The sequence below is a fragment of the Acanthisitta chloris genome, unplaced genomic scaffold (assembly GCF_000695815.1).
Source record: "Acanthisitta chloris isolate BGI_N310 unplaced genomic scaffold, ASM69581v1 scaffold27490, whole genome shotgun sequence".
Classification (NCBI taxonomy): Eukaryota; Metazoa; Chordata; class Aves; order Passeriformes; family Acanthisittidae; genus Acanthisitta; species Acanthisitta chloris.
In genome coordinates, this window is record NW_008653757.1 from 46,141 (window position 1) to 58,742 (window position 12,602).

Genomic DNA, 12,602 nt, shown 5'->3' on the forward strand with positions numbered 1-12,602 from the left:
ACTCCTATTTGTGTTTCTAATGAAAAAACAAAGTATGTTCCAGAAAAACCCAAGAAGAGAACAACCCTCAAGCACTTCTTCTACCCTTCAGTTTAGAATCTGTCTGTAATCTCTCCAAGCATCAAGACCATTATTTACATGGACTCTCACAGATAACTGTACCGAGACTGATAAACATAAGAACGAAGAAGCTTAATATGCCTATAGTCCTAATTGCGACTTCTCACATGAACTGATAAGCCTTATCACTTCCTCACATGCTAATCACAGTCTCTTTTTAATTCTCCCATTTTCTGTAAAAAATATAATATTCCAGATACTGATCTTAAAATTACATTAAAATTACATTACTACTACAAAAGGGACTGCCCTTAAGATTTCAAAATATTTGTGTAGAAGTCAAAAATTGATACCTGTGTAAAAAAGCAATGAGACTTGCAACTATTTAAGATCCCTAACCCCTATTAACAAAACCCACCACATACAACCTCTTTCCTGCTAACCAATACATAACCAATTGAGTGGTCATCCCCAAAGCTCTCCCAGACCATCCATTTTGTCTTCAGACCATCTATTTTACCTCAGACGGTGATGAACACAAAACCTTACTTAGCACTGTGCAGTTACCTTGCCCTGATGGTCATGTTTCATTTCCCACCCTCTGGGCAGCTCCAGCTGTTTGTTAGCAAACATGTTGAGGAAGCCCACCAGGTCCCTGTTGTGCTGGTAGCGCTCGAAGTGGTGGGTGTCCCGCCGGACTTTGGTGATCATGTGCTTCAGACACGTGTTATTTGTAAACATGCGGTAGGCACTCTGCAAAATAAACAACAGGAAATGCTTCTAAAAGAGAAAACTTCTCTTACCACCAAAGGCAACCTTGAAATTAATCATTTAATCATCTGTAAAACCTTAAGAAATTAGCTCCAGCTAAGCCACAACAGTATGAAAAACAATGGTCCTCTTTCTGAGGTTTTAGGGAAAGTGTTCAGTGTTTCTTATTTGGCTTGACATACAAAATTGACTGACTCACTTCAGCAAAGTGTGAAATATATTACAGATTGCATTTACCACACTTGTCCCTGGAGCTGTGAAGAATCCTATAACATTAAAATTGCTTTACAAGTAAAGATTTCATAGGGTTTTACCAGTTTCTGGAATAATGAGTCAAATGTAGCTGTAAGAATATAGCAATAAAGCTGGTAAGGTTTTCTGCAGGACAGAGATACTTAAGCTTGTGAAACTTCTCACAAATCTACATAAATGTTGTTTCCACCTATTGATTTTTCACAATAATACTTCTACCATTGCATGTCCATTTGTAATTTATATGAAAAAATTAAAATAAGAGAGTAAAAGGAGAGTACTAAGGAATAGGTAAAACTTCAAATAATGGGGTAAAATAGGCAGTTACCCATCTCTCCAAAAAACCCAGCCAATGAGAAATCAAGTCTTTCCATCAGGATTAGAAATGGATAGAAGCCAAGACATAGGCCCTCCTAAATCACTCTGTGCCCCTACACCTCTGTTCCCTGGCCAGAGGTCTCAGCTACCTCTGTCCCATTTCATACACTCAAGATAAAGCTATGCAAGCTAAGCAGAATTACTCAGGTACAGACAAGCATACATATAAATCAAAACGAAACTAACACTGACCAGTAATTTAAAAAACACTGAATTATTGACAAGTGTGCTTGTAGGCAAAAAGTGATTCATTCTATTACTTCTGTTTACATTATAAATCCTCTGCACAAAGAAACACCTGGGGAAAAATATATTGAAAAAATGACAGGCAAAAAAGGAAAAGGAAGATACATATTAAGATGCTTTTTTTTTCAGTGTGACCTCTAATATACTTTGATATAAACCAGGCACTCTGGGGGAAAGAAATCATCTCATAAGCAGCAAAGTCATTCTCAGAATTGTTTCTAACCCTCTGCAAAGCACAGCAAGAAAGCTATTGCTTCAATAAACAAATTAATTTTGTATCGTAAGAAAGATGAAGAATTGAGTGAAAAAATAAAAACTGTAGAAGCTATAATGCCATCTTGGACAACTCTGATAGCCCAACAATTGCAAGGAATGATGATGAGTGGATTTATCCAGCCTCTCTATGTACTCTCAATATCTTAGCATTAAACACTGAGCAATACCTTTGCATACAAAACATCTATATTTATAAGCACATCTTTATGAAAGTCATTCAGCTGTGGCCACCATACTCACAGGGTTAGAATGCAGCACTGTAAAGAACTCTGGGCTGATAAGGAATTTCACAGGGGGAGACTGGAGCAATAAAGTAAGTCTGGATCTGGAGGTAGAGTGAGGCAGCACATTCTCTCTTCGAAAATCTAGCAGTAAAGGAAATGACAAAGACTTGGAGTAATTATTACCAAAGCATCACTGCAAACAGCTATATTGATTTGAATCACACAAGAAAAGCACTAAGTATACAACTATTTCAGATTTACTGAGTGTAATCATCCACATCTGTACCTGAATTTCTTCTAACATAGCACCGAAGTTTCTGAAAATATGACCATTTTATTTTAGTACCTTTTTACTAGCTGCTTTTGGTGAACAATCATTTTAAAAAAATTACACCCAAGTATTTGGGTTACCAAGTATGTGCCTGTATATAGGATGCAAGAAGGTGGAATGCCTGCATTGCTATACTGTAGCTGTAGGCAGGTAAGTTATTTTTAAGCGCTAACTAATGGATATAAAAGTCATTGCACACTTTAAAAAGTTTCATTCCTTCTTAAAAAAAACCAAAACCCACAAAACAAACCATATCACTGCCATTAACACAGCCCCAATCCTGATACAGTTTTTAAGCAGCTTATGTAAGTAAGAAGCAGGATGCCAAGGAAGTACCTTTCAAGTTTCAACTTCCAGTAAATATTTGGGTCTTCTCCTAGCAACTGCAGAATTGCACTGATTTTTCTACAGTACCAGGAACTGAAAATATGAGTGGTGTTTGCTACAATGTCAAAACTGTTCCCTGCAATGATCTTTGAAAATCAACAGGACATTTGGATGCATATTTGAATGTACATGAAAACCTGCAAATTCAGATTAGATCTGCAGTGATTTGACACCAAAATGTGTGCTGCCATCTACACTTCACAGTTTCCTTCTGTTACGCATCACACTATCTGTACACTTCCCCATCCAATGAACACTACTCATGTAGAACACAGCTATCATAGATATAAAAGATCATTACCCACATGCAGAGCAAGGAGAGAGGCACTGAACGAGACTCTTAACTGAGGGAAAAGTAAGAAGAAATTACCAAAGAAGAGGCAAATAACAAAGTAAAATTCTAAGTGTAGATGGGTAAGCATTGTGGAAAAAAGGGAATGGGGAAAATAAAGATGTTCATTCTAAGCATTAGAGGAAACCAGAAAGTGGAGAGGTAATAGGTAAAGTAAATGAACAAGAGGATTTTTAGAGACACTTCTTAAAAACAATCGACCTCATCAAGCTCTCCCACATGAGGCATGTCAATGGAGGAAAGGCACAAAGGCTCCTGAAGCTATGCCTAAATGCTTGGGCTGGGAGTGATTCAATGGGTAACAAACTTTATAAATGTATTAGCAAATTACTAGTAGGAAGATGACCAAGGAGACAACTGTTTAGTGAAAGGACGAACTAGTAATGATGCTTAGAACTCACTAAAAAAGATCATTCTATATTCATTCAAAAAGTTAACACTGGCCAGACAATCAGGAGAACAAAAAAAAGGGAGGTGAAAGAGAGGTTTCTTCTTAGGCTAGAACAGGTAAAGAACAAGTTAAAGACTGGTACAAATCGACAGTTTTCAGTCCTCGTGGGCCTGGTGAAGTGCACTTTAACAGTCAGGAAGCTAGGTGAGACTGAGACATTGGTGGATCTTTCAGAGGTCTGAAGTTCTCAGAAGGAAAGGGATAAATGGTATAAGCATACACCAAGTGATGTTTCACTGAAATCTGTTTGGGTCTGGTCCTGTCCATTACTAATGACAGGACAGGAGGACAGACCTTACTCTCGTTTAGGAGCTGCTGCAGTATTTGGACAGCAGGATGGACAAGATTCAAAACCACAGCAGCACATTAGAAAAGTGCAAAGACCTGTGTGCAGGTAGGGATAATCAACTGCACAGACACCGGATGAAAACCAGACATCTGTGCCAAAGATCTGCACACAAGGATCCGACCCTGATTTTAGCAGATCAAAGACTGAATATTGGTGATTAGTGTCAAACTATCAGGGAAAAAGTAATTAATTATACAAGGAAAGTTTTACATAAGACATGTGACATTTCCACAACCTCTTAGTACAGCAGAGTCATAGCTTTATTTGATTTTTTGAAATATTCCTCAGAAGCTGAAGACCAACTCAAGACAATCCTGTGTAGGCCAACAAAATAACTTGAGATATAAAAACACAAGCCACAAGGAAAGAGTCCATGAACTGGAGAATGTTATAACAGCACATGAGATAGCATTTGCCAAGTATGGTTTAGGTACAGCTCATCCTATCTATCTACAGCACAGACATGAAACCGAAGACTGCCCAAAGTCCTTCCTAGTCCTGTGTTCTATTTCAAACTGCATTAGCTAATTCAAAATATTTGTAAGCCAGACCACACAATTTCATACCTTTTCACTGAAAACATCCTGCTTTTTAACCCAGTCTAGTACTGACAGAAAAATAGTCTGAATCTCACATTCGTCTCTTCAGCACATTGAACAAGCTGAGCCATAACCTTCAAAACTAGGCAGCAATCATTTTCACCCAGAATTTCAGAGACAGAAGTTAGGTTCTGCCTTATGTCACTCTAATCATCTATGAGATGAGTGTTCCCTTCTTTAATACACATATTATTTCTTTAATATACATATTATTTCTTAACCTGCATTAGAATGGTGAAAGTCAGCTTCCTCTGCAGCTCCATCCACGGCGTTTGTATGCTCTTCAGGCCTGTCACTAGTCATTGTTCTTCGGATGCTCTGGTACCTAGGGGTAGAAAACTGGACTTTATATATGGTATATGGTAACTATGACACATTTCTGGCTCCAAGGGAGCCTGCCCATCTTTTCTGCTGTCTGGGCTGATGTACATTGACCTCTAATATCTGCATTAATAGCCTTTTGAATTTCTGTAAACCATTATCAGATGTATTTTTTTAGTTACCTAGCTTATGAACACAGGTGGAAGACAAAAGTCCTAGAAGCTCAGATGCAAACTAAAAGCAACAGCCACATAACAATAAATACATAAGGCCAGCTGCAGCAGCAACTGCGTCCTTGTCTCCACATTCAGCCCTGCAATGGTGACTGCAGTTTTGCAAGCACACAGAATTCACCACCACCAAGGGCAATCCTTACCGGCGATTCAGCTGTTCCATTTGCTGGATGGAGTTTGACCTCTGGAGAATCTGTGGGGCAGGGGGGGCTGTGGGTCGCTGCCAGGTTGTTGTCCTGTTCACGTGGTCCACGTAAAAAATCCTCCCGTGGCTGTCAATTCGAGCCTCCCAGTCTAAGCAGCAATAAACTATTGTCAGCTAGGGAAGTCTTGAAGGTTATTTATTTCCTAATTTTAGCTCTGTCACTTTTGCAACTGAATCTATTGTTTCAAGTTTTTATTTCTTTTTTACAAGATGACCTCAGCATAGAACTTCTTCCCGAAGAGTTAAGAGAAAGGGCTTCTCCCAATTTTATCCCATAAATCAAATTCCCCACTCTAGGTAAGGCTCTGTGGAATCCATATCTAAAAATTCCTATTCCTTTCTGTACTCTATTTCCCAATAGCTAGTAAATGCTCCAGAAAAATAATTAAATAAAAGCACCAGAAAACCCCGAACCAAACATCTAATTCTCTTGGACTGAAGTAATTCAGTATCCAATCTCTGAGGATTCCTGTGCAAAAGGCCAGTGGGTAAGTAACAAAAAGCTTGACACCTGCCATTGTTTTTCCCCAGCTAACTAACTAATAAAACAGATGCCAGTGCTCTCCCTGGGTTTACATTTACCTATGTTAAAGGTAAGCAGACCTGTCAGAAAAGATGGACAATTACACAGCTCCTTCATATAGGGACGTGAGATTCACCTCCCTACCCATGTGCACTGCCTTCTGAAAAGGCAGCCCTGTGCCTTCCTACTTCTCAGCAAATGACACTTGGCAAGTCTGTGTACACCAGGTGTAATTATCATAACACATCCTGAGTGTTTGCAGACTGAGCACAATGCCTTTCACAGTACAACACTCGACTTAATCATCATCACTCCTCACTTGGAACTTCTCAGCTGTTCATTCTCAGTTCTCGCATTTAAAAAAAGAAATGCAATTAAATCCAGGCAGCTTATCCCCCAATTAAAGTATGAAGAATCTCACTTGGTGGCAGAGCCTCATCCACTCTCTGGTAGCGGCTAACATCTTGACGTACCGAAGGCAGAGACCTCAAGGGCTGATGGCCATTGGCAGGAGAACCTGGAACCAATACACCCACAGGTTATTTTTTCAGTCAATGAGAGAAGTTCTAGAATTCCCTCTAAACTAAGCAAGACATGTTAAAGATTCTGCAGGACTATGACATTTTAAGATATAGCTAATAGTCATCTGTTCTTGGGGTCAAAATAAGTTATGTCAACGACTCCAGGTAAGTGGTTTCTCTGGATTGTGCTGCAGTCCTGGTCCTGAAAACATCACCTCTGGGATATGCCACATCCACAGTGAGCAGCAGAAGCCAGGTCAAAGCTCCACCTGGTCCCTTCAGACACCTTAAGAGTGGGAGGTGAAACTGCCCATTGGCCTTCCTTGTTGCAGCCACACTGATCAGCAAAACACTGTGTAATCTGACACCTAATAAAGAGCATCCCAAATGCCTGGAAAATGCTGTAAAATAAAGTATTGACATTATTTTAAATAAATACCAGCATTTTTATTTCCAAGTCAACACTCTTTTTGAGAAGATGGAACTAACAGATCCCAGAACTCTTAATATGTTATGAAGAAGATGCATTTGGAAACCCACTTGATTAGATACACTTCAGCCCCTGAAGAATCTGAACAGATAATCCATTGTTAAATGTGCTTTGAAACAATCCATGAGGGACACATTTCTACTTTCAGTGATTTTAGTGAGACACAAAATTATCAACAGTTAAAATAATTTTAAAATTGGTAAGGGTTTTACTATGTTGACTTGGGTAATATGTTCCTCTCCTCCAAAGATTCCAGTGTGCTAGGATCTGTCTATACAGAGAAGGGACTGGGAAGGTGAAGATAAACAGCCTGAAGTGTGACCAAAAAATGCTTCCTTTTCCTTTTTCTTTTGATTACCCTTATGTTTTAATGCTAGTTTATAGACATTTAAAAGAAAAGAGCCCAATAGAAATTCTACTTTGCATTTCATATTTTAGGGAGTTTTGTCCCTAGCCTTCACCATTCTCATTAGTGAACAGGGTAATTATTGTGGAACTCTTTCCTCCCTCCATCCTCCTCACTACTCTCTCAAGAATTAAAATATATCTAATTTCAAAATAAACATGTTTTGGATATTTCAGGTTTAAATCTTCCTTAAATCAAAAGCCCCCAAGAGTCTCTTGAAGAAGGGAATAGATTCAAAGGAACACAAGAAAATATTGAAAGATAATTAAATTGAGAAATTAAGGATCTGCATTTTATGTTGTTAATTTTTGCAATTTTTTTGTACTGGCTGCAAAAGGTCACTTCACAAACTGCCTCCTGCAACTCTTACCTCCAGTAGCTCCTTCAAGCTGTGCTGTGGCCCCCTCACAAGCTGCTTGGGCTCCTTCAGTTTCTTCATCCTGAGACTGGCTCTGGGCAGCTGCTGCCTGCAGGCTTCTTCTTCTTTGCCAGACTTCTGCTTCCTCTTGGTCTTGCAGTTCACCTGCCTCGGCCTCCTGTCCTTCCTCTTGAGGTAATTGTACCACAGGCAGAGAACCAGAAGTACTTGCAGAGTCCTGTGTTTCAGCACCTGGCTCAGCCCTAGCTGCATCAGTGGCACAAGCTCCCTCCTCCTCCTCCTGAGAGGAAAAGGCTGGAGTCTCAGGGAACCTGGCACTTTCACAAGAAGAACACCGCAGTTCAACCGAGGAACGTCGTACAGTCGCACTTTCGTTGCAAGAGCTGTCTGCCCCTTCCACATCGCTCTCCCCTTCCGGCCGGGTACTCGCCTCGCTGACGCTCTCTGTGCGAGCAGGGTCACTCTGCTCTGTTTCTGATGACAGCTGGGAAGGTTCTGAGCCTTGATCAATGGATTCCGTTTCACTAACACCCCTTCTGCTCCCACCAGCGGCGTCAGCAGCTCCCGTGTCTGCACCGCTCGGAGGCTGCTCTGCCTCCTGCGGGGTACAGGATTCACTGCCAGCCTGGTCTGCTGGTGCTTCAGTCTGAGAACCTTCGAGGCTTTCACCTCCTGCTGACTGTGATGGTGGAAGCTCTGGGAGAGTTTCTTGCTGGTCATCAGTTGATGGCAAAGGAGCATCAGAGGCTGAAGCGCTTTCATTCTCTGCAGGCCCTTGCGTTACCTGATCTGATGTGGAACTTAAACCGTTTCTTTCAGCATTTCTAGTAGCACCATTAAGCATTACTAAACCACCATCGTCTTCCAAGGAAGATGGAAAACCCAGGTCTTGATGTAGCTCATGCTCCTCTTCATCTGAGTCAATGTGAAGCATAGCATTAAGTCTTGTGTCAGTAGGGAAGCTACTCCTCAGCTTTGGGGAGGCTCCACGCGGACGCTCACCACAGGCAGATGTCCCAGGTCTGGGATGGTTATTGTGTTCTATTGCATCCAGATAGTCATTTAGTGAGTCCTGGCGACCTCTGGTAGGTGATGATCTTGAAGCACCAGAGGTCAACTCATCATGGTCCGTTTCCAGAGTCCTACTAGTCCTTAAAGAGTGTCTCAGGATGGCTTCTCCAGAAGATTCCTCAAAGACTGGACCATTGGAACACACCGTGGATGTATCGTGATGTCCTGCTGGCATGTCCTCATCATCAGAGGGGCTCCCCAGGTCTCCATTTACAGAGTTCGTTCCCAGCAAAGTGCCAACTGTTTCTGGTGAAGCATCTGTAGAGACACAAAGGCTGAATGAGAAACACAGTTCATTCTACTTTGTCTGCTGAAATGATACAAAAATACCCATCTTTCAAGATGTTTGCTTATTTAAATCAGACAACTAAGGGAAGAAAATTCAATTGAAATAAGTGAGGCATCTACAGCACTGGAACAGCAATTACAGAATTTTCTCTATATAAGTCTATACTATTTTGTAGAATATAGAAAATATATGGGGTGTGAAGTATGACTTTAAAGGACTCCCATTTTACTTTCAAAAGACAGAGCACTGTCAAGCATCTTGCCAAACTGTCAGTAAAACCAGTCTCATAACCAAGGAACTCATTTTTCTCAGCACATTTCTCATATCCAGGAGGATTTACTCAAAGCTAGTCACTGACACCAGTTGTCATTACACCCTTAGCAGCAGCTGAGATCACGTGAGGAGTCGCAAATTGTGTGCAGATACTAAATTTATTTTGAGTTGCTTTACAGGAATTTCCACTGTAAAGAATAGGAATCTAAAGTTCATGACAGATTAGGCATGCTATGGTAACATATGAAAGGGAAATGAAAATAAGCCACCTCATTTTAGACACGAGATGGTAACTCCCCACATGGAAATTAAACAGGCATAGAGATGAACAACCCAGCTCTAAGTGTGCTTACAGCTAATTATTACAGCTATTATTCTGCTAGTTCCCTTCAGATCAGGACAAAAGTGAAATGAAATACAATAATTGCCTCAAGAAAGCAAGTATTCTTCTAACCTAACAGATATTCTTAGTTCTAAGCAGGACAGAGTCCTGTGAAAGAGGGATAGGACAGAGTGATCCGCATGTAGACTAGCAGGAGAGCAGAGCACAGGTGCAATATTACTTGCAACTGTTTATCTCAGCCAAAGGTGTTACAGAGGGAAGATGCTACTGAGTGAAGAGAAACAAGGACTTTGATTACCCAATCTATCCCATAAAATGAGAATCATAAGCAGATTAATTTAGAATCTATCTAACAAAGCCTAAACCAATATGCTAAGTGTTGGTGTTTTGGAATTACCATCTCCAAAGCAGTACCTGACATATCTAAACTTTGAGCCCCAATAGAAAAAAAATCTATAGTAGAGGCACTGTATACCAATGAGAAAGTATATCATCATAGAAAATTCTAAACACAGAATATACAGGAATTCTCTCCACACAACTATGTTGAGATTCACATCATTGACAAATTCTCACCTTCATGAACAGAAGATGTGATTTCCACTTTGAACTGGAGATACCCACTAACATGATCCGCTGGGAGCCTTCTGCCAAGATTATAGCTGAGAACCTGGTCTCTGCAAAACCAAAAATATTGGGGGGGGGTAAATTTTAACTGGTTTCATCTTCCCAGTATTTTGTATCAGAGACTCTTATCAGTTAAGTGTCAGTGTGATAGAAGATAATTTCCATTACAATCTTAAAGTCAGCCACATACTCTGGATTGTATGGAAAAGCACAAACACCAAGCATGGTGTAAAATACCTTTAGTTAACAGCTAAAACAGCCTAACAAACTAATTTTGATCAATTCCAAATGCAGATTGTGCCCCATCAATTCTTATACATCCCTAAATATCTTCTGAAAGGATCTTCTGCCCTGAAATATCTTCTGCAAAGGATCCCTCTCCCTCAACCTCCTCCTCCCCCCAACCCAAAATGTTTTATAATTAACAAAACCTTTCATTTTGTAAAACCTTCTGCCCCCTTGTGGTTTTTACTGTAGACAAAAGTCACAGATAGTTTCTTCAGGTTTTAGTTCTCATACAATAAAGCACTTCTGGATTTTGATTTAGACAAGGTATTAATGCTTGGATTTATCTTCAAATATGTTCTTAAGAGTTATTGAATTCAGTGGAACTCAGACTTGCTTAGACACTTGTATCAGCTTGAGGCTTACAATCATATCCTAGGCTACACATTCTTTTTGGGCACAGCCAGAGTTCTTTTTGGGCACAGCTCCCCTCAGCACAGCTGGAGCAGCTGAAGGGAGTAGAGGGACCTACTGAGGACCTCCATAGGATATTGTTGTCATTTATGCATATAACTTCATATTGGTACGAACACTCCTTCACTGGGTGCTCTCCTATGCAATATGAGTGACAGACGAAACCAAATGCAGTTATTAACAACAGAAGCTGCACCAGTTTGCATTAACTTTTAGCCAAAAAAAACCCTGAGTGGACAAGGTGAGGTAAAGGAGTCTCCCCTCCCCATGTTGCCTATATGTCACAAGACACTAAATTATACAGCAGTGTCTCCAGGACCTGTCACAGATTCCTCACTCTGTACCCCAACTACAGTTCTTCAGCTAGACATTAGAGGTTTCCACAGTTTTAATACATTTTATATTACTCGAGGCCATTCAAGATTAGAGAGAGCCACAACATGAATAATGCCTTCTCTGCATTCAGCTGAATCCATTCTAGATGATTCTCATGTTCATTTATCATGTTTTCCAGGAAATGTAAAGCCATGCATTACAGAAACTTATGAGCTATGGCAACAGCTAAGTGGGGCAGAAATTTAGTTCAGTCTGTCTAAAAGTGGCTGGTTCTGGATTTCACCTTTGATTCATTAGTAATTGTCCTTGACATCACCAAAATGATGGTGTTATACTTGCTTGACCAGAAACGCAGTGCAAGAGAATTAGCAATTGATTGTACAGGTGGTACATTTCTGTTTCACATCTATATTAACCACTACTTTACTTTGCAAAACCTCTGGTGAAATATTGTCTGTCTTTCAGCAAAAAAATATTGTAAATAGACAAATATACTACAGAAGAAGAGGCAAACCCAATTTACTGTCAGTTCTAACAGCAGTATGACAAAAACAACCAAATACTTACCTATATTCTGGCTACATATTTGTTCTACAGCCCTTCCTTTCCCTAAAGAGATTTGATATATCAAATATACAGAACTGAAGTATGGAGAAGAAAACAGGAAATGTCTTACAGAATAATGGTTTAAAAAAACATAGGCAAGAACTGATGAACACAGCAAATGGGTAATTTCCAGAAATCACAGCACTAGGAATCCTGAAGCAGAAAAGCATTCTGGGGTTCAGTGTGGAAATAAACACCTGCAGTAGGTTTTGAACCCAGCCTCTATCACAGTGCTGTTTCTGAGTGTATAGCAGTGTGCAAATTTCTTAGAAAAAGCTGCTTGCTCAACTGAACACAATGTGTTGAAACTCAAAGCATTTCTTTTCTTCCTTTACTTACCAGTGTAAGTTTCACTTTGGAAACTTAAAGCTGAAAACTGTTTTCAAATTGAATTTGATTTTCTCCATTTATGCAACTTGTTACTTTGATGGGAATATCTGTGAAAAAGGAGGCCAGTTGTTTATATCCTGCTTTTTGTGCAGAAGTGTGATGACACTGCCATGCCCTTAAGCTTGCAGGGAAGAATATATGCGTTTTATTTCACTATCATTCCTCATGGGCCTCATCCAGTGGCTTTTTTAATTTAATGGAAACACATTAACTT

General features: G+C 40.0%; 1 protein-coding gene across 1 annotated transcript in view; it reads right to left on the reverse strand.

Moving 5' to 3' along the window:
* HECW2 (HECT, C2 and WW domain containing E3 ubiquitin protein ligase 2) overlaps positions 1 to 12,602 on the reverse strand; it is a gene marked incomplete at its 5' end in the record, with an annotated part of 76,429 nt that overhangs the window by 32,985 nt on the left and 30,842 nt on the right. Inside the window, 7 exons of the mRNA XM_009082374.1 lie at positions 628 to 813; positions 2,224 to 2,348; positions 4,898 to 5,001; positions 5,374 to 5,524; positions 6,380 to 6,475; positions 7,746 to 9,083; positions 10,307 to 10,407. Coding sequence (XP_009080622.1) covers positions 628 to 813; positions 2,224 to 2,348; positions 4,898 to 5,001; positions 5,374 to 5,524; positions 6,380 to 6,475; positions 7,746 to 9,083; positions 10,307 to 10,407 — 2,101 coding nt within the window. The remainder of the gene's footprint in view (positions 1 to 627; positions 814 to 2,223; positions 2,349 to 4,897; positions 5,002 to 5,373; positions 5,525 to 6,379; positions 6,476 to 7,745; positions 9,084 to 10,306; positions 10,408 to 12,602) is intronic.